This window comes from Oreochromis niloticus, linkage group LG3, assembly GCF_001858045.2.
Source record: "Oreochromis niloticus isolate F11D_XX linkage group LG3, O_niloticus_UMD_NMBU, whole genome shotgun sequence".
Lineage (NCBI taxonomy): Eukaryota > Metazoa > Chordata > Actinopteri > Cichliformes > Cichlidae > Oreochromis > Oreochromis niloticus.
In genome coordinates this window covers 24,893,082-24,914,190 of record NC_031967.2, presented here as the reverse complement: position 1 = coordinate 24,914,190, position 21,109 = coordinate 24,893,082, and the positions used below count along the sequence as shown (strand labels likewise).

At 39.3% G+C, this 21,109-nt stretch overlaps 1 protein-coding gene across 1 annotated transcript in view; it reads right to left on the bottom strand.

Annotated features, from left to right (window-relative positions):
* The window catches only part of LOC109194482 (B-cell receptor CD22), a 477,380-nt gene that overhangs the window by 208,428 nt on the left and 247,843 nt on the right, over positions 1-21,109 (bottom strand). Inside the window, exons 9-10 of the mRNA XM_025905643.1 lie at positions 16,178-16,456; positions 15,487-15,606 (exon numbers count right to left, since the gene is read on the bottom strand). Coding sequence (XP_025761428.1) covers positions 15,487-15,606; positions 16,178-16,456 — 399 coding nt within the window. The remainder of the gene's footprint in view (positions 1-15,486; positions 15,607-16,177; positions 16,457-21,109) is intronic.

Below are 21,109 nucleotides of genomic sequence, written 5' to 3'. Positions count from 1 at the left end.
CTTCCTCCTCTGCACCTGTAGAGTCCTTCCTGTGAGACACTGATTTGTCCATTTGAGTGGAAAACTGCATCTTGTGTGGTCAGGGCTTCAGAGGATTTCTCATCTCTGTACCAGTAGTATTTCCATCCAGATGATGATGATGGGTTCACAGAGCAGGTCAGGGTCACACTGCCCCCTACTGGAACAGCTGTGTTATCAGCTCTCAGTTTGGCCTTTGGTTTATCTGCAGTTCAGTTTAGAAAAAGAACAAAAGTCATTGACTGAATCAAACCAGTTGAAATAACTTGGTGGAAATATGGAAATAATAAATATCACATAACTTTAATGGTGAAGCTACAACAAACTGTACAACTATCACACAAATACAACACTAATCTTTCATATTTAATTTGCTGCATTTCTAAGTTAAAAACACACATGAGGAACAATCAGTGGATTTAATGTTTCTTAGTGGATGTGGTGGAGCAGCTGAGACAGATTCAGCATTTGTTCTGCATTTCATCTTTCATGTATTAGAGCTGCACAGCAGAGAAGTTACTCTCATATGTTTTGTTCTCTTCACTGTGAATAAAAAGCTGCTGTTCAGGTTTTTGTTGTTGGAATAAAAACTAAACATTTTACTGACCAACATGAAAGACAGTTATAAAGCTGTAAGAAAGAAGAAGTGCTTTTTCCTTATTTAGATACTCTGGATGAAAGATCGTACATGATACAGTCAGTGTGATGATATCACTCCACTCTGAGAAGAAATAGTCCCTTCTGCCCCGGCAGCTGTATCCTCCACTGTCAGACTCAGTAGCTCTGATGATTCTGTGTTCATTGGATGTTGGAGGTGTGTTTAACTTGGCTGCTCTCCATTCATACGTCCACTGAGCTCCTTCACCTCCCTGAATCTCACATCTGACAGTGACTGTCTCACCGCTGTATATCTGAGTCCAGGATGGCTGCAGGGTCACAGTGGGCTTATTGGGAACTGTTCACAGGAAAATATCCAGTTAGAGACAAATAGAAACATAAAGATCAAAAATAAGACTGAATAAATTCTTCTATTTGTCAGGAGTTGTCTGTCATCTCACGGTTAATAGACTCACAGTTGTTGAATAAAATTGTTAGCATAGAACAGAAAATGACATCTCTCAGTTTGGCAGAAATAAAAAAATTAATCTCACGAGTCTCCACAACTGTGACGTCACTGCTGTCCTCTGTGTAGTAAACTGGATCTCCTCTCCCTCCTCTGCAGTGGTACAGACCTCCTTGTGAGACACTAATAACTCTGTTTGCTTCATTTCCTCTCATGAGCTGAGCTTTAGAAGAGACTGAATCACGTCTGAACCAGTCAAACTTCCAGCCAGCAGAGCCCTCCACAGAGCAGCTCAGTGTCACACTGCCCCCTGCTGGTATGATTGAACTGTGTGCTGTCAGTGTGGCTCTGGGTTTACTTGCTGTATAAGATACAGAAAAAGTTAATCATGAAATTGTTGGTTGTCTAAGGAAGAAATTTCTTACAGCACTGATTATGTGTTAAACATTGACCAATTTAGAAAACAATGTGTAATTTCTCTGCATGTGAGACATCAGACTGCCTAGAAAAGTTTTTTTTTTCAAATCAAAAATAGTTTGAATGCCTCATCTCTGTTTTCTGTTCATTACTGTTTTAATAGTTATAGTGCACTGAACAACTTCTTTACTTTCTGTCAGAGTGGGAGGAGAGTCTTGGAAAGAGAAATATGTGTGTGTTTTTAAAGTCGTTTTACTACAAATATTATTAAAAAGTTATTTGAAAAAATCAAGTTCACACACAAAAGCTGACTGAACGTTATTTTCTATCGTTTAACATTTCATTTTAAATGTTGTATACACCTACTACAACACTAAAATAAAATGTTAAGCTGATGTTCATCACTTTCATGTATTTATACAATTTTTTAAATTATAACACATTATTTGTTTTAATTCTTTTGTTTATGCAGAGATCGGTGAACTGTTAACTGTTAGTGATCTGAGCCCAGCAGTAAAACTGGGACATCTGAGCTTCTGTTGTTTACCTGTGTTTGAACAGCTGAATCACAGACAGAAACTTTTTTTAAAGAATGAACATAAACACACTTTTCCTCACAAAGTTGTTATATGTACAAATGAGACTTTTTCAGGAAGAAGTTGGAATGAGTCTGATTTGCTTTCATAAAATGACTTTGAGGTTAACATGCAAATCAATGAGTTCAATAGAAATAAAATAAAAAACCTTTTTATTAAACCCACTCGTGTGTGTGTGCTTCAGATTAATTTTAATCTACGCCAGTATTTGATGAGATGATTGAATGACTTTTATTCTTTTTTTAAAGAAGTTTCATATTTGTTTTCATTTGTTGGGGGAGTCTGAAGAACTATATTTTTATCCTGTATCTTTATCTCATTATTGTCCTCCGGTGATGGAGCAGCAGGTCAGCATTGGCGTCTCTATACCAGCTGAAAGTTGATGACACAAAGTGGTGACAAACTGTCTACAATGAGGCTACTATCAGCTGCAGCTCTTTGTCTGACTAACAATGGAACATGCTTTGTAGACCATTGAATTCATCCTGTGCTGACCATTATGACATTTGTCAAATGGAGATCACACAACAAACATGACTTACTTGATCCTGACAATGTGAAGGCTTCACTCCACTCTGTTGAAGAATATGAGTCATCTCTGCGTCGACTCTTACACATGTAGTCTCCACTGCTGGACTCAGAAACTCTGAATGTCACATCATTATTGTGTGTCCACTGTGTGGGTGTGCTGGGTCCTCTCCATTCATACTCCCACTCAGTGGTTTCACCTCCTTCCTGCACCTCACATGTCAGAGTGATCGTCTCACCTCTGAATATCTGAGGCCAGTTGGGTTGTTGTTTTACAACAACTTTATTGGAAACTGTTTACACATATTAACAGTTGAGATACAAATAGAAACATGAAATCAACACAGAAAACTTAACATTGTATGTTTGATAATCATGAGTGAATGTATATTTCAAACTAAATGACTGAACTCACAGGTTTTCTCAATGGTGACATCATCACTTATATCAGTGTAGTAAACTGGGTTTCCTCTTGTTCCTCTGCAGCTGTAGATTCCTCCTTGAGATACTCTGATATCTCTGTTTTGTTGATCTCTGATTTGAACTTCAGAGGTTCTTTGGGTTCGTCTGAACCACTCATATTTCCATCCATCAGAGCTCTGCACAGAGCAGGTCAGTGTCACACTGCCCCCTACTGGTATGATTGTTGTTCCTGCTGTCAGTGTGGCTCTGGGATAATATGCTGATTTCTCTGTTTTGTTGATGTGTCGACTCTTTCTGGCCAATTGCTTCATTAAACGGCAGATCACATGACCCCCGTTTAACAGCTCATTTGGAAGTACTGACATCTGCTGGTCATTTAATGTACAGCAGCCCTGCTGTGACAATACGCACGGGCTACATACCAGTGGATATATAGACGTAATGATGTGTCACTTGTAGAATACCTGCATGAGGCCCTAGATAATATAAATATAGACACACACACACCTAACTAACCATTCTCTCTGAGATTGATTTAAGACTCATGTTATTATTGGGCAATAGGATGTCACAATGCTCCCTAACTGCTAATATTTCTTTCTTTTTTGGTGGCTCTTAATGTGCTCATAATCTCCTTGCAAGCTGTGATCATCCTCAGAATCAGCTCAGATCCAGTTCATGTAAAAAACATCATGTCTGTGTCTTTTCAACTGCTCAAATCGCATAACAAGGCAGTGACATCATATCAGAGAAATGAGGCCTCGTTCACGTGATATTCTGAAAAAACCGATACAGGCCTCCACACAGGCTTCGTTTGGACACGCCCACTTTACTCGACACAGACCTCAGTGCTTCAGTGTCAGACGTAACATCACTAATTTCAGGTGATACATCATGAAGCTCACTGAGAGAAGGCCAAGGGTTTACAGCACTGTCAATAAGCAAAGGCTTCCTCCAGGAATCTAAAATATAAAACTTTTTTAGACTTATTTTCTCTTTGCTACATAATTGCATATATCTGGCTTCATATATTTGATGTCTTCAGTTTCAATCTACGATGTAGAAAGTAATAAAAATAAGAAGGTGTGTCCAAACTTTTGACTTGTAGTTTATGTTATAAAGTTGTTTTGTTTTTTGTTTTTTTCATTTTTTTTTCATTCCAGATGTTTCACTGTAGTGATTACTGTGTACTTTTATCTCCACATTTAAAACAGTTTGTCACTGATTTTGTTACTAAACGAAAACAATATTACTGAATGAAATGTGTCCAACTTACATGATACAGTCAGTGTGATGATGTCACTGCACACTGAAAGACTCATGGTGCAGCAGCTGTATCCTCCACTGTCAGACTCAGTAGCTCTGCTGATTCTGTATTCAGGTGTCCGAGGTCTGATTAACTCGTCTTCTCTCCATACAAACAGCGACTGACTTCCTTCACATCTGACAGTGACTGTCTCACTGCTGTAGATCTGAGGCCAGGATGGTTCGAGGATCACGGTGGGCTTATTGGGAACTGTTCACATAAACACATCAAGTTAGAGATTGATGGAAGCATAAAGTCATTTTGAAGCTGACCTGATTTTTATTGCTGCTGTTAAGAGTCAAAAGATTTACTGCATCCTGGTGACATTTGGACTTGAAAATAATAAGATGTGTTTTCATGAAACAAATTAAAGCAGTTAATTAATATTCTGAGTAAAACAACAGAGTGACTGCACAGAGCTGCAGGATTTAACTGACTCATTGTTAATAAACTGATTTTATATCTTAAATAAAACGATGCACAAACAGAGAAACAGAATGTGATTTAAAATGGTGCATGAAATATGAAATATCAGATTAAAATTATACATATTATATAAATTATAAATTATAAATTATATAAATGTTTGAAAGAAACATTTCTCACCTTCAGCATTAACGTAGAAGAGAGTATCGAGCACTAAAGTAAAGATTAAACATCATCAGGATCAAACAGAAAATCAAACTCAAAATGAACAAAAGTGTTTTTTAAAGATTAATTTTTACATGAGACAGTTACTGCTCATCAAAATATTTCTGTGCATAAATCACTATTAATATGATAATGATAATAATATAATATGAATTTGTACACAATGGCAGTGAGTCACGTGCAACAAGCAGCGATGTATCCAACACGATACTCCAGACTAAACTGAACCAAGGAACCAGCCAACATTTGTCTGTAACTATCATAAACATCACAAATATGCTTTGTTCAAACTCTCAGATAAACACTTCAAACCAGTGATACACTCTAATTCTCACACATGAGAAACACTTTCATTAATCAGTGCCATTCAAACAATGTCACAAATGTACTTACACAATAAGCCCGTCATGCAGAGCAAAGAGTGCCCCATCCTCACATCCAGCCCTGCTGCACTCTGATCCTCAGCTGATCTCAAACACTTTGACTTTACATCAATAATAAAAAGAGAAGCTGCATTTAATACAGATAAGACCAGAGTGTTTCTTCTGACTGTGGCCTCTCTGTGCTTCCTTTCCTTTTATACAAACCTCAAACAGCTCCTGTAGCTTTGACCACAGCACTTGTGTGACGTGTTCACATTTCCTGTCCACTGCAAACATGCAGGCTTGCTTCTTGTGTTTTCTTCTTACCTTCTGTTGTTTCAGGTCAGGTGACATATTTTACCAGCTCATAATTAGGTTTTATTCTCAGAGACATTTATGTGATTTGTGCAGTGTGCTGTGAATCATTATAATGTTGGAATATTTTATCTTGACTCATCTTATCAGCCAATGTTTCTGAACATCCACAGACATTTATTGTGCTATACATGAATGCTGTCTTCCCAAAATGTGTTGTTCTCAGTTTCTGACCACCACACTCACTCACTCTCCAGGATTATGCACAGACAATGATCTCCAAATATTTATTTTGGTTTCATCTGCCTCCAATATCATATCAAATATCACTCATTTAAATATGAAAGTGTTCACATTTGCGACTGAGAAGACCGATGGTTTGAAAGAGGAGTGAAGGAGGCCGTCTTTGTCCACAGTGAGTGACCATCATTGACCAGAGGTGGTGTCTTATGGCGTCAGCTATCAGTCAGCTATAATGCAGTTTTGAGATCTCTAATCAGGTACATCAACCTCCACTAGCATCTTTCCTCAGGTGACCTCAACAGGTCACATGATAAGGTGAGGAAAGGTCTCACATTGATCTCACCAAACTCTCTGGTGATAATTTCTGAATAAGTCATCAATTAAATATTCTGAGTTCCCAGATGTCGGATGTTTTTTCATGGAACGCCCTCTCAACTCAGATTTCTCGATCAGACTCTTTGTGTAACCACCTGGGTCTTGTTTTAGGACCTTATAAGTATTTTTCCAATGAGTAGAACCTACCATTAAATAACACGATAAACGGGTGGCACAGAGGTACAGTGGTTAGTACAGTTGTTTCAAAACAAGAATGTTGTGGGTTTGAATCCACATCCTTCATTCTGTTAAACATTTTCTTACAAAGGTTATGATTAAGATTTGTTGCAGTATCATCTACACACACTCACATGTTGATATCCAGGTGTTTTAGATTGTTTAACAGCAGGTGTGTTTCTCCATCCCTCCACTTTTCTGTGGGAAAGGTAAAATACATTACGATATGACTTCCTGTGTTTAGCTCGTTTGCAGCTCATGCATTTATATAAGTGCGAAGGTTTCAGGACATATCAATATGTCATGAGGTTGTAATGCTTCAAGATATAAAGTCAACAAAGTCCCAAAAACTTGGGGACTCTGTGATACTGCAGAGTCCAGCAGACAGTGTGGAGTCAAACACTGACGTCATCATCACAGGTGTAGGAACCATTTCTGTAACACCAGCCAAACAGACACATTAGTATCAGTAGGTATAGATGATTTACTGGCTCCTCTGTTGGTTACAAAGCAGTGATTATACTTTGGAGTTTTGTGTTATACTGTGAGGAACTGGCCTGTTTGGAAGTTGCAGTAAGAAGAAAAACATGTCTGTATATGATTTTGTGGACAGAGAGAGTGATGGATGATTTTATTTATTTCAGAGATAAATGAACATTTACAGCACGTCCATGCAGAGACTCTTAAAGACATGAGCGTGAGAAACAAGCTTTTCACAGTTTCTCTTGATGCCCACATGCTTTATTTATTCTTTAGTCCAGCATGTGTCATCACCACAATAAAGCTACTTTTAACCTGTTTTCACACATTGTCATACCTGCACATTTCCACTGTGCTGTGTTGACTTTAAAGAAGACAAACATTAGACTTCAGGCTGAAACCACAGGCTGCATTTCCTCTTTTCTTGGAGGCCCAGACAGAAATGTTGTGGTATCAGATTTTCAGCAGATAAAAATAAACCAACAACAGTCTTTTACACACATGCAGTCAGCACAGTCTGCTCAGAGAAACAAAGGGGGGTCAGAAAAGAACTAAAGGGTGACCTGAACCACTAGACTCACATGTCATATGTAGTATTGTCTACACGCTGAGGCATCTGTCAATTAATATTAATCTGAAGCATTATCACCCCTCCTTCTTTTCTTTGTGTGTGTTTGTATGCAGATTTGTGAAGTTGTATCCTTAATCTTCATAATATCAAAACCCCGGAAACACAAGGAAGGTGCATCATGATGAGACCCAGAATCAAAACATTCAAGAAAAGCTGAATACACTAGTGTAGATAACACCCGGCAGTGTGGTAAATTGTGCTGAGAGGGCATCTGCACCCCATAAGACCAAGAAGCCAAGAACACCAGCATGCTGTGTGAGAAACATGCTTGAAAGTCAGAGCCCCTCTGGCATCTTGCCCACAGTCTTGTGGGTTCACATGGCTAGTGGGTCCTCTCTGTGGCCGACTGGCTGTTAACCCAGTGAGTGAGAGTTTCTCCCACTGCATCGGGCTGTATCCTTCTGCTGCACTAAAGGACAGTTTTTCAGCCATGTAGCTCTGCTCATGTCATGTGCAGCCTTCCCACATCATGTAATTTCTGGGCATGACCCTGGAGTCCATCAGAGCCTCCATGTCCCTCACCCCGAATTGACAGCAGACCTTTGGGGTGTGCCTAGACACATTTGGGCTTCACTCGTGGGTCAGCTCCTGAGGCTGAGGGCTCTACGGTCAACAGCTGTTATATCAGTCATTGGGCGTCTCCTACATAAATATGATGGAGCTGTAAGCTGTCATCCTGGCACTCAAGCAGTTTCTGTCACGACTGTTAAGGTACCATGTTATCATCAAGATAGAAAGCATGGTCACAGTTAGGGATGGGTATCGAAAACCAGTTCTTGTTGAGAACCGGTTCCCACTGTTTCAATTCCTTGGAATTGTTTGCCATTTTTGCAAACGATTCCCTTATCAATTCCAGTCGCCCCGAATGACGTCACCACGTTGCGGAGCGTCGGAGCGTACCTGGCAGGAAACACGGCGCCTAAGCGGCTCAAACGCTCAAAAGTTTGGTTATACTTTACCAGAACGGATGACAACAGGGCAACTTGCAATACTTGCAAAGTAGATGTTTCATTTAAGGGAGGAAACACTACGAATATGCAAAAGCATTTGCTCACAAAACACGCGATAACCTTAAATGAATGTCGTGTTTTTAATTCCGCTCCGGACTCGTGAATCTCAACCCAGCAGCAGCGGTAACGTTTGCACGTCCTCTCCCGTTAATACGGCAGGTAAATAATCAACTAACAGTGCATATTATGTTAGCGCGATCTGCTTTATTACAAAACCTGCCATTACTGTGCATTTAGGTGACCATGATGAGAGAGACAGACAGTCTGGCTGGCGCTCGCTGGCAGTTGTCGCTGCAGTCTACCGGTAGCGTCTCTTTTCAGGCCCGAATGTCACCGAGCAGTGACTAAGTTTGTGGTAAAAACCTTGCAGCCATTTGCCACAGCAGATGGTAAGTGAATGTGTTTAATTGTAGGCAGGGACATTACTGGATATTCTTGTGTAATTGCTACAGAATAATTTATGTTATACTTTGTTATTGCTACAGAAGAATATTTATTTTATTATTTTACATTTACAATTTTCCCCGGGGACCCTGTGACACCCCATTGAAGAGCCGTAGGCTGTGGATCGCTTAAGATCTCACTGTTGGGTTTGTAAGGCCATGTTACTCCTAAATTTCTATCTTGTTCAAAGAGAAGATATAAAACAAAATTCTAAGCTAATCGACCTTAGTGTTCTCCTTTTTAAAAATAAGAATCGATAAGAGAATCGATAAAGAATCGAATCGTTAAACAGAATCGAAAATGGAATCGGAATCGTTAAAATCTTATCAATACCCATCCCTAGTCACAGTAGCCTACATCTACAGGTAAGGGGACTGTGGGTCTCCCCTCCTCTGCACGATAGCTACCAGACTGTGGCAGTGGGCTCACCCTGTTCTACTCACTGAAAGCAGTTTTTGTGCCAGGGTCATTGACCATAACATTACAATATGTTAAGGTGGAGCCCAATTCAAAAGGAGTGGAGACTCCATTCAGAGGTGGTCCACCAGATCTGGAGCCGCTTCAGAAGGGCAGAAGTAGACCTTTTTTTTTTATCCCAGGGACTTGACACTCATTGTTATCTGTTCTTCTCCCTGCAGACGACCTGGTGCACTCCTCGCCACAGGCTTTTCTCTGGGGCTTCCCTCCATACTCCCTCTTCCATTTATTCCTTCACCGGGTCAAAAGGAGGAGTTAAGGAGTTAAGGTTGATCTTGGTGGCTTCTCTTTGGCTGTGGCCCCACATGCTAGTTTTCAGTTATCCTGCCACTCATGGCCAGGACACCCCAGGAGCTCCCTGTTCTGAGGGACCTCCTATTCCAGGTGAGGGGGTCACTGTTCCACCTTTGTCCAGTAGGGGTAAGGGGGAGAGTCTGTACCCTGAGAGGGAGAGGCTCCAGGCTTTAGGGCTGCCTGATCTAAAAGTGAGAATGCTGCAGGAGTTTTCAGAGTCAAAATTGGTTGAGTTACAAATATCTCCCACTGGGGACCTGGACAAAGAGGCAGCTTGGAGCCAGGTTGCCCTGTGCTATCTCCGTGCTTTGGGACAGCATGTCTTGCTTACCCGGCCGTTCAGGAAGAAAGACAGCCGTTTGTCAGCTTCCACTCTGGAATTGTGGGCAGACTCCTGTCTAAGTCCCGATTGTCCCACAGGGTTGTGGAGGCCATTCAGTAGGCATATGCCTCTTTGGATGTTCCCCTCCCTTTCAGAGTGCGGGCCCACTGTGTCACAACATTAAACATTTTAATCACTTTCAGCCAATAATCCATAAGAAATGTTTCATCCTTTCTAAGAAATAACTTTTATTTTATCTAAACTTGTTCTTTGGAAACAGTTACAGCTACATTTACAACACACGTGTTTTTTTTTGTTTTGTTTTTTGTTTATTATTATTCTGCAACTGCTGTGATGTAAATAATAGACTTTGAAGTCAAAGTCTTTATCGTCACAGTTCTGGGAAATATTTAATACTCAGCCAAGCAGATTAATCCATTGTGATAATTAACTAAATTGTGCCCTATGTTGAGTACCAGCTGTAAACACAACCCAGTGTTTATATTTCACAGGTCTTTCTGTATTGGAAAGGTGGAGAAAGACGATGATCTGACAATCTGAAGTTACACAAAGAAAAATTCATTTATATGTGGTTTTGTGGGCGGAGAGAGAGACAGATTCTCTTATGATTTCTTAATTCAAATATACATAAACATTTGCAGCCACATTATGTGCTCTTCAGAGTACACATACACCCAGGGACAGGGACCCTAGAAACAGTACAACAGTGGGTTGAGATCTATACACTGCAGTCACATGTTAGAGAGCACAGCTCATGTAGTGAAAACCTTGTGTGCTGTCCATGGTGCTGAAATAATAACAGTTTAATGAATTTATTATTTCACTGTTTGTTAGTCGTTTGCAATACTCCAAGATTTGGTATCGATCTGATACCAAGTAAATACAGGGCCTATATCACTGATACTGATACTGGTACCAATACTTTTTAATAATTAAGATACATCATCAGAGTTGTTAATTCTGAATGAATTTAAATCACCTTTAACACAGCCAGGTTGCCTCTCTGATGAAACTGCAGCAGTGCGTACAGGAGACACAGAACGGAAACAGAAAGTAAAGTTTTAAGGTTATTATAGTTGTAAGGAGAGAGAATGTGTTGGTTGACCAGGAGGACTGGGAGACCATGAGAGATACAACAAATTATAAATGGATTAATTTCTCCCTCTGTTGGCCAACAGCTGTAAACACAGACAGAAACAGAAATATGGGACAAGGAATATCCAACTGACACGTACCCTTATTTACCATGGGTGATTCACACTACTGTATCTCCTCGAGCAGTTGGGCTACAGAGACATTTCAGATGGTTACTGAAGATGAGAAGACGAGCTTTACAAAACTTTACACTGCATCATTAGAATGCATGTGTAAAAACGGTCCAATCACAGGGAAGAATTGATGACACAAGGAGCAGAGAGGCGGGTGTGGAGAACATGCCTGGAAATTTGTAATATAAAAGGGAGAATTTATGAAAAACTGAGTGGAATAGGCTCAAAAACTGTTTTGTACCAATTTAAAATAAACACAGTAAGATTTTAATACAAAGATGAACCATATGATCAGTCTTCCGGTGCTGATATTAAACCAAGAGCATGTCATTGTTTAATATAATTGCTGTCGATCTGGATGCTGGCAGGTCTCTAAACGTTGTCAAAATTTTCTGGGTTGGATTTTGTTGGTCGTAGAGAAAGACGGCGGTGGGTTTGAAAACAATTTGCTGGGAAAATGACTCAAGTAACTGCTGAATCCTCAAGCAAAAAATGTATCTCTCGTATGTCTCATTCTTCTTAGGAGAGCAAAGGGCATGAAACTTTTCATTGACAACGTCAAACTTTATCACCTGGCTCATCGTATACAGTAATGCCACATTTCTTGCAGAAAGATGGCGACGTTTCCCCTCAGCTTCAAACTCTCTGGCAGTTTGACAGAATCCATTATTGTCGTCCACGATGCACCTCAGCTTAGATTTACTCCTAGTACCATGTTTTGTTTGTCTTCTTATTTATGAAGAATGAGTCCTGTTATGATCTGCTACATGCTTTTATTAGTCACTCTTAGCTAGCAGGAAGCTAACAGCTTCTGATCATCACACGTGTTAAGTTGTTTTAAATGACAGCGAGTGTCTTGAAATGAAAGCTCTCTTTCAAATCAAATCAAATCAAATCACTTTTATTGTCACATCTCATGTGCAGGTACACTGGTACAGTACATGTGAGTGAAATTCTTGTGTGCGAGCTTCACAAGCAACAGAGTTGTGCAAAAATACAATAACGTAAAACAAGCAAAATATAAAAATGGCTAATCTAAAAAGTAATAAATATATGTACGATATATAAAGGTATATACATTACTGAACGTGTGTACTAAATATGTTTTTCTACGTGTGTGTGTGTGTATATAGTGTGTATATACATGTTTTACAAATGAAATAAAGTAAACAATAAAATAAGATATATAAAATATACAGAGGTTGGTATGTGCAAAACAGTGGCATTAATGTACAGTATGGAGTGCATAATGTTGAAGTTCCAGTAGTGAAGGTGCGGTGTCTATGACGTGTTCAGCAGTCTGATGGCCTGGTGGAAAAAGCTGTCTCTCAGTCTGCTGGTACGGGACCGGATGCTGCAGAACCTCCTTCCTGATGGAAGTAGTCTGAAGAGTTTGTGGCTGGGGTGACTGGAGTCCTTGAGTGGATTCATGCACAACACTGAACAGCTGTAACATGTACGCTCAGTCTGACACACAACAACACACTTTACTTATATCACACTTTTATTAGCAAAGTTACAAAGTGCTTCACAGAAAGAAAATTGTAATATATAAAAAAATAAAGAAATAGTTAAAAACAAAAATAAACTGATCTACAGCACATTAAAGTTCATTAAAATTATTATCTAATGGGAGAGAAACGAATGAATAGGTGTGAATGTGCGAGTGAATGGTTGTCTGTCCCTGTGTGTTGGCCCTGCAACAGACTGGCGACCTGTCCAGGGTGTACCCCGCCTCTCGCCCTATGACAGCTGGGATAGGCTCCAGCGCCCCCCGCGACCCTGAAAAGGATAAGTGGAAGCGAATGGATGGATGGATGGGAGAGAAACGAATGAAACACACTGAGCAATTTTTTCTAAAGGAAATATAAACTCAGGCTATCAGGATCATTGCTTTGAATTCAAAATCTTCACCTTTTCAATCAAAGTCACTTCAAGTTCAAAGAGACTTTACAAGGAAAAAGAGAAAAACAGCTAAAGAGCTGCTGTTAAGATTTTAGAGCTGTGGCTGAATTTGGATTGACATCATTGTAGTCAGAGCTCTCCTCTGGGTCACCACGTTGCCCTGTTGAGGTGATCAAATGAAAGCATTTCAAAACAAACTCCCTCTGTTTTGTCCACAAATGCATTTATTATCAGTGAGAATAATTACCAATGTATATTTTGCATTTCAAATCTCACATTTTGTGCACTCACTTGTCTTGTTAATGACTTTGAGCTGAATCACAGATGTGACATTGGTGTAATCACCTTCTGCTGGACCTGAAATAATAATCTGATTGACTTTAATGTTAAACACAGTTATTGTATAATCATCCAGCTTCCACAAGCTCTATATTAATGAAAGTGTATACTTTACCATTTTCAGTGTTTTCACATCTTCTGAGTGTCTCATAGACACAACGATCACCTGCAGGTCAGAGAAAATCAGTCACCTCATGTCTGTGATACTAATTTAAACACAAATATTCTTGCAAATAACATTTATATTAAAATCTGCAGCAGATGTAATAAGTACAGTCTTGTTGCAAATCGCATCACAATATGTGAATGTAGATTAAAAACTAACCATGAAGAAGAGAGGAGTACACTTGCTGCTGATCTTCAAATCAAATCAAATCAAATCAAATCACCTTTATTGTCACATCACATGTGCAGGTACACTGGTACAGTACATGCGAGTGAAATTCTTGTGTGCAAGCTTCACAAGCAACAGAGTTGTGCAAAATACAATAACGTGCAACAAGCAAAATATAAAAATGGTTAATCTAAAAAGTAATAAATATATGTACCATATATAAAGGTATATACATTACTGAATGTGTGTACTAAATATGTTTTTCTACGTGTGTGTGTGTGTGTGTGTGTGTGAGTGTGTATATACATGTTTTACAAATGAAATAGAGTAAACAATAAAATAAGATATATAAAATATAAAATATACAGAGGTAGGTATGTGCAAAACAGTGGCATTAATGTACAGTATGGAGTGCATAATGTTGAAGTTCCAGTAGTGAGGGTGAGGTGTCTATGACGTGTTCAGCAGTCTGATGGCCTGGTGGAAAAAGCTGTCTCTCAGTCTGCTGGTACGGGACCGGATGCTGCAGAACCTCCTTCCTGATGGAAGTAGTCTGAAGAGTTTATGGCTGGGGTGACTGGAGTCCTTGATGATCCTCCCCGCTTTCCTCAGGCACCGCTTCCTGTAGATGTCTTGGAGGGAGGGAAGCTCACCTCCAATTATCCGTTCAGCACACCGCACTACTCTCTGGAGAGCTTTGCGGTTGTAAGCGGTGGTGTTGCCATACCAGGTGGTGATGCATCCAGTGAGGATGCTCTCAATGGCACAGCGATAGAAGGTCCTGAGGATGCGGGGGCTCATGCCAAATCTTTTCAGTCTCCTGAGAAAGAAGAGGCGCTGCTGCGCCTTCTTCACTGTCTTGTTTATGTGTACTGACCACGTAAGATCCTCAGCCAGATGTACACCAAGGAAGCGGAAGCTGCTCACTCTCTCCACAGCGGCGCCGTTGATGGTGATGGGGGTGTGTACTCCTCTGCACCTCCGGAAGTCCACTATCAGCTCCTTTGTCTTTGCGACGTTGAGGGTGAGATGGTTGTCTTGACACCAGTGGGTCAGGGCGCTGACCTCCTCCCTGTAGGCCGTCTCATCACCGTTGGTGATAAGACCCACCACTGTAGTGTCGTCCGCAAACTTCACAATGATGTTGGAGTTGTTAGTGGCCGTGCAGTCGTAGGTGTAGAGTGAGTACAGGAGAGGGCTCAGTACACACCCCTGTGGAGCACCAGTGTTCAGTGTGATGGGGGATGAGGTGGTGCTGCCCAGTCTGACCACTTGGCGTCTGTCAGACAGGAAGTTAAGGATCCAGCTGCAGAGGGAGCTGCTCAGTCCTAGATCCTGCAGATCTTCATCCTGATTGAGCGTCTGCTCGTTAGCAGCACCTTTATTAAAAATGTAAAATGAGACTTTTGCTTTTAGTTGGACCTCATGATGCATTTGTGTCTTTGAATGATAAAGAGTTTGTAGTAAGTAAAAGAAGAGGCTCTTACACTTGGACTGTCTGCAGCGATACAACAAGAGCAGGAGAATAATAATGAGAGAGACTCCACAAACCAGTCCAACAATCAACCACACAGGAGATGAAGAGCTGTCAGCTCCTGACACAGTTACTGTAACAACAAACAAGAATTCATTATTAACAAACTTAAAATGTGTCGACTCCCCACAGTGAACACATCGACACAAGTCCTTAAAGTTTCCTCTTAAATGTTGACTTCAGTAAATCTGCTTTACAAACTTTTACTATATAAACATGTCAAACAGTCAAATCTTAATATAAAGAAACAAAAACTGATGTTTACATTGAGATTTTCTGTTTCCTGTCAGAAACTGTCAGCATGACTCTGCTCTGTGGTTTGATGTTGTGACTCCTGTTCTACACTACTTGCAGTGTTGCTTGTAGAGTTGCTACAGAACTAATTGTGAATTTATGTTGATTTGGAGATTTGCTGAAAGTGGTTGTTTCACATTCATAATCCCACCTAGTCTCCCCTCCTTAGATCACATTCCTGACACTGATTCTCTGGACTCCACATTTTACATGACTATTCATGTTCATCATTTCCAATAAGAACATTATTACAATGCCAAAGACGTTACCATGAGATATAATGCTGTTTGACCTTCATAGTAATCCTCAATCATCAATCTATTCAACATTGTTGCTGAATCCAAACTCACCAGTTGTGTTAATCTGAACTTCTTGGCTGTCCTCTGTGTAGTAAACTGGGTTTCCTCTTCCTCCTCTGCACCTGTAGAGTCCTTCCTGTGAGACACTGATTTGTCCATTTGAGTGGAAAACTGCATCTTGTGTGGTCAGGGCTTCAGAGGATTTCTCATCTCTGTACCAGTAGTATTTCCATCCAGATGATGATGATGGGTTCACAGAGCAGGTCAGGGTCACACTGCCCCCTACTGGAACAGCTGTGTTATCAGCTCTCAGTTTGGCCTTTGGTTTGTCTGCAGGTAAGTTTAGAAAAAGAACAACAAATAAATGAGTGAATCTCAATAATTTAACAACTAAATGGAAATGGTAAATATGAACAAATCTTAATGAGAAGGGAAAACAAACTTTAAATCCATTTTGATCAACACTGTGAAGCGTGTAAAATAACTTTGCAGTACTTAAAAATGAATGGATTTTAATAAAGTGACAACTTTTGGAGGTCTTGGAGTGTGTTTGAAATGAATATTTTCAATATGCTAGCCTGCTGTTGGAGGTAACTGGGGGTGCTGAGGACGGTAGTCATAACAACACTAACATGATTTTGATGTTTTTCGTTTAACTTTCCTCCTTCGATTCTCCTCCAGCTGCTGCTTTGCCCTCATGTCTTTTTCACATGAAAGTGGTGTGGATCCAACCCTGAATATTTTCCGTAAAGCTCCTTCTGATTGGTCATCATTGCTTTCTGTATTAAACACAGTCATGTGTGTGTTTTTATTTTAACAAATGGCAGTGTTTTATGAGATGACAGACCAGAATGACTTTATTCTTTCTTATAAAAGACTGTAGATCTGCTGCTATTTGTTGAGTGTTAGTTGTAGTAGTAGTTCTGTCATTATTGTCCTGAGGTGATGGAGCAGCAGGTCAGCATTGGCGTCTCTATACCAGCTGAAAGTTGATGACACAAAGTGGTGACAAACTGTCTACAGTGAGGCTACTATCAGCTGCAGCTCTTTGTCTGACTAACAATGGAACATGCTTTGTAGACCATTGAATTCATCCTGTGCTGACCATTATGACATTTGTCAAATGGAGATCACACAACAAACATGACTTACTTGATACTGACAATGTGAAGGCTTCACTCCACTCTGTTGAAGAATATGAGTCATCTCTGCGTCGACTCTTACACATGTAGTCTCCACTGCTGGACTCAGAAACTCTGAATGTCACATCATTATTGTGTGTCCACTGTGTGGGTGTCCTGGGTCCTCTCCATTCATACTCCCACTCAGTGGTTTCACCTCCTTCCTGCACCTCACATGTCAGAGTGATCGTCTCACCTCTGAATACCTGAGGCCAGTTGGGTTGTTGTTTTACAACAACTTTATTGGAAACTGTTTACACATATTAACAGTTGAGATACAAATAGAAACATGAAATCAACACAGAAAACTTAACATTGTATGTTTGATAATCATGAGTGAATGTATATTTCAAACTAAATGACTGAACTCACTCTTTTTCCCAATGGTGACATCATCACTTTTATCAGTGTAGTAAACTGGGTTTCCTCTTCTTCCTCTGCAGCTGTAGATTCCTCCTTGAGATACTCTGATATCTCTGTTTTGTTGATCTCTGATTTGACCTTCAGAGGTTCTTTGGGTTTGTCTGAACCACTCATATTTCCATCCATCAGAGCTCTGCACAGAGCAGGTCAGTGTCACACTGCCCCCTACTGGTATGATTGTTGTTCCTGCTGTCAGTGTGGCCCTGGGTTTATCTGCTGTTATGAAAACCATGGAAAGAAAATGTATCTCTGATCCACTATAAAAGTACAAAAACATTCCTACATTTTAAAAGATGTTTTCATTTCAAATTCCAACAAATTAAAATCTACAGAATTAATCATTTTTTTCTCCTTTAAGATAAACTCTCTCTCAACATGGTGACAGAGCTGCAGTAATGCAGGTTGTAGATCTCTAAATAAACACATATAAATGTTTGTCCAATCTCTGGCCTGAAGAAGTCACACTGAATGTAAACTAATGCAGTTCACTGTTGAAAGAAACACAATGATGGTTTAAGAGGGATCTTCCTGGTTTCAGGTTTAGATAACAGAAACATCATCACCTTAAATTTTATGGAGTTTTCGATGTTGCTTTTTTCCTTATTTAAAATGAATTTAATCCACAGTTATTCTTGTTATACATTAAAATACAGTCTCTGAAATACTGTACTATTGAAATAATAATAAATTGCAGTCTTAGAGTATTGTAGTGCTCTGTATACTATGAGCAAAGTAACCAGTAAAATACAGTAGTTCTTCTTAAAGTTTCAAGTTTCAGTGCATCAGATTAAAAACAAGTTTCAATGACAACATTCATTAAATGTACTCAGAAGTTTATGATTCAGATGGTCACTGAGGACTTACCTAACACAGTTATATAGACAGTATTACTGATCTTTGTATCATGTGAGCTCTTCCTGCGACCAGCACTGATATTCACCACTGTGACGTGTAGACGACGGTTTAAATTTCTTGTCTTTTTCTGTGCTGTAGGGGAGAAATCCCTGACCATTCCTATTGATTTTGTAATACCAGTCAGTATCTTCTCCTTCATTCATGTCACATTTGAAGGTAACAAACTCTCCGATGAAAAAACTGGACCAGCTGGGTTCAATAGTTAGCACAGCATCTAGAATCCAACACAACCACAACGTTAACAACCTGAAACACTTTTATGAACAAACACAATCTGTGACAGTATGTTCATACACTGTTCATATATTGAATAATAAATAAATATAAAACATAAGTCAACTGTAATTAAGATTTATGCAGTATTTTGAGATGAATCTTTACCAAATAAATTAAAAGACAGAAAAAAGTAAAAACCGTTTCAGTCACCTTGAGCGTGTCCAGTGCAGAGGAGCGTACAGAGCACTACAATAAAGACAGAAACTTCAGACATGATCAAACTAAAGACACTCAAATCTAAAATAAATCAAACACTTGTGGTTGTACCAGTGGCTGCTATGATTTGTATGCATCAAATTATCACTGATGGAGAAACAAACCTTTGTTAGATAAACTAAACCAGCTCCACTCTGATCTGAGTCAGTGCACTAAAATCTAATCCGGTCTACAAACAACCATGTTGGTAACAAACATGAGAGTCCTCTGATCACATGACCTGAAATGGTACAAATGACTGATGCTCTGTTCTTCTTACTAAAACATGTTTATGGATCAGTATGAATCAAACAATAGAAGTCAGTGATGTACTCACAGAATAGGCCCAGCTCACAGAGCAAAGTGGCTCCCATCCTCACATCCAGCAGTGACACGTCTGAAAACTTCTCCAACTTTCTGTAAAGAGAGAGAGTGAAGCAGCAGCACAGCAGATACCAAAGAGCTGTGAAGGAAACAAAGAGTTTTTAAAACTTCTTCTCTCTGCTTCCTTCCTTTTACACAGAAATAACAACAAGGTCTGACCATGTTTGTCAGATTTTTATGAAAAGGCCTGTAACACAGACTAAACTGACCAATAACAGACAGACAGTAAGTTTCATTACACATATGTGAGCTGACTGAGGGTTAAAGAGCAAATGAGGAGATCACAAGTCCAAGACTTGTTTTAAATGTGAAAAACATTTAGTTTATTTAAATATTGTTATTATTAAATCATCATCATCATCTTTGTCATAAACCGTCAGTATTATCACACATTTGTCTTCTCACATATAAAGATTATTTCAAAGGTTGTTTTTTTTTTATAATTTTAATAAATATTTCCAAACCTCAAGCACACAGATGTATGAATAAAGGACAGTAAATATCAATAAATATATCTAAAGAGTAAAACCAAACTCCCTCTACCTGCAAACAGACACTGCTGGAACTAATTAAAGGTGTTTTTAACCCCTGATGTAACCTGTCTGTACCTGTCTCTCACCCTAAGACAGCTGGAAGAGGTGCTGCCATGTAAGTAGCTATGATTGTTATAATTGTAGAGAATAACATTGTTTTTAGCATCCTGTAACCACCAGTGTTGGGCAAATTACTTTGAAAAAGTAATTAATTATAGTTAGTTACTTCTTCAAAAAAGTAACTGAGTTAGTAACTGAGTTACAATATTCTAAAAGTAATTAATTACTTGAAAAGTAACTATTGCGTTACTTTAAAAAAAATGTTTAACCCTCTGGGGTCCAGGGTACAATTGGCCATTTTTAACTACTCTTGATTTTCCCTCCACATTTCACCTTTAAAAACTATTTACTTTGCCTTGTTTGGAATCATTCTTTTCAGCACAACCTCACGTGTCTGAAATTACAGTCATGTTTTCATTTTAACTGTATTAACACAATTTATCTAAAATCAGACAAAAAACATAAAATCCGAGTAGAAAAAGTTATATTTTTTACTGTAACAACCACAAACATGTTTAATGAATCATATTTCATAACTTTAAATGCAAATATTAATTGTCAATTTTAAAATCCTATGCACAAGTTTTGCAAACAACAAAGTTATTTGCAGCCATTTACCTTTTACCTTGATTTTTTAAATAACCATTTCAAACTATTTACAGAACAATCAGCTGTTCTGCATTCAATAAGATGTCACATAAATTATTTGTGCCACTCCAAAAAAATCATTTCTGTCCACTATAAAGGAGAACATCACAGCCTGATACCTGCAGGTCTGACAGCAGCAGGTGTATCACCTCCGTTTCTACCTGGAGACAGCAGTCGCCTCATTGTTCTGACACACAACACAAAACTATCCACAACACTACACACTAACTACACAAGACAACACATTAACTACACACTCCAAACACGCTAAACGTCACAAATCTCACATCTCAAAACTCGCTCTCTCTCTTTTTCTGCTGTCTTTCTTTTTCAGCTGCTTAAAGCTGTAGCGCCCAGATTACTTACGT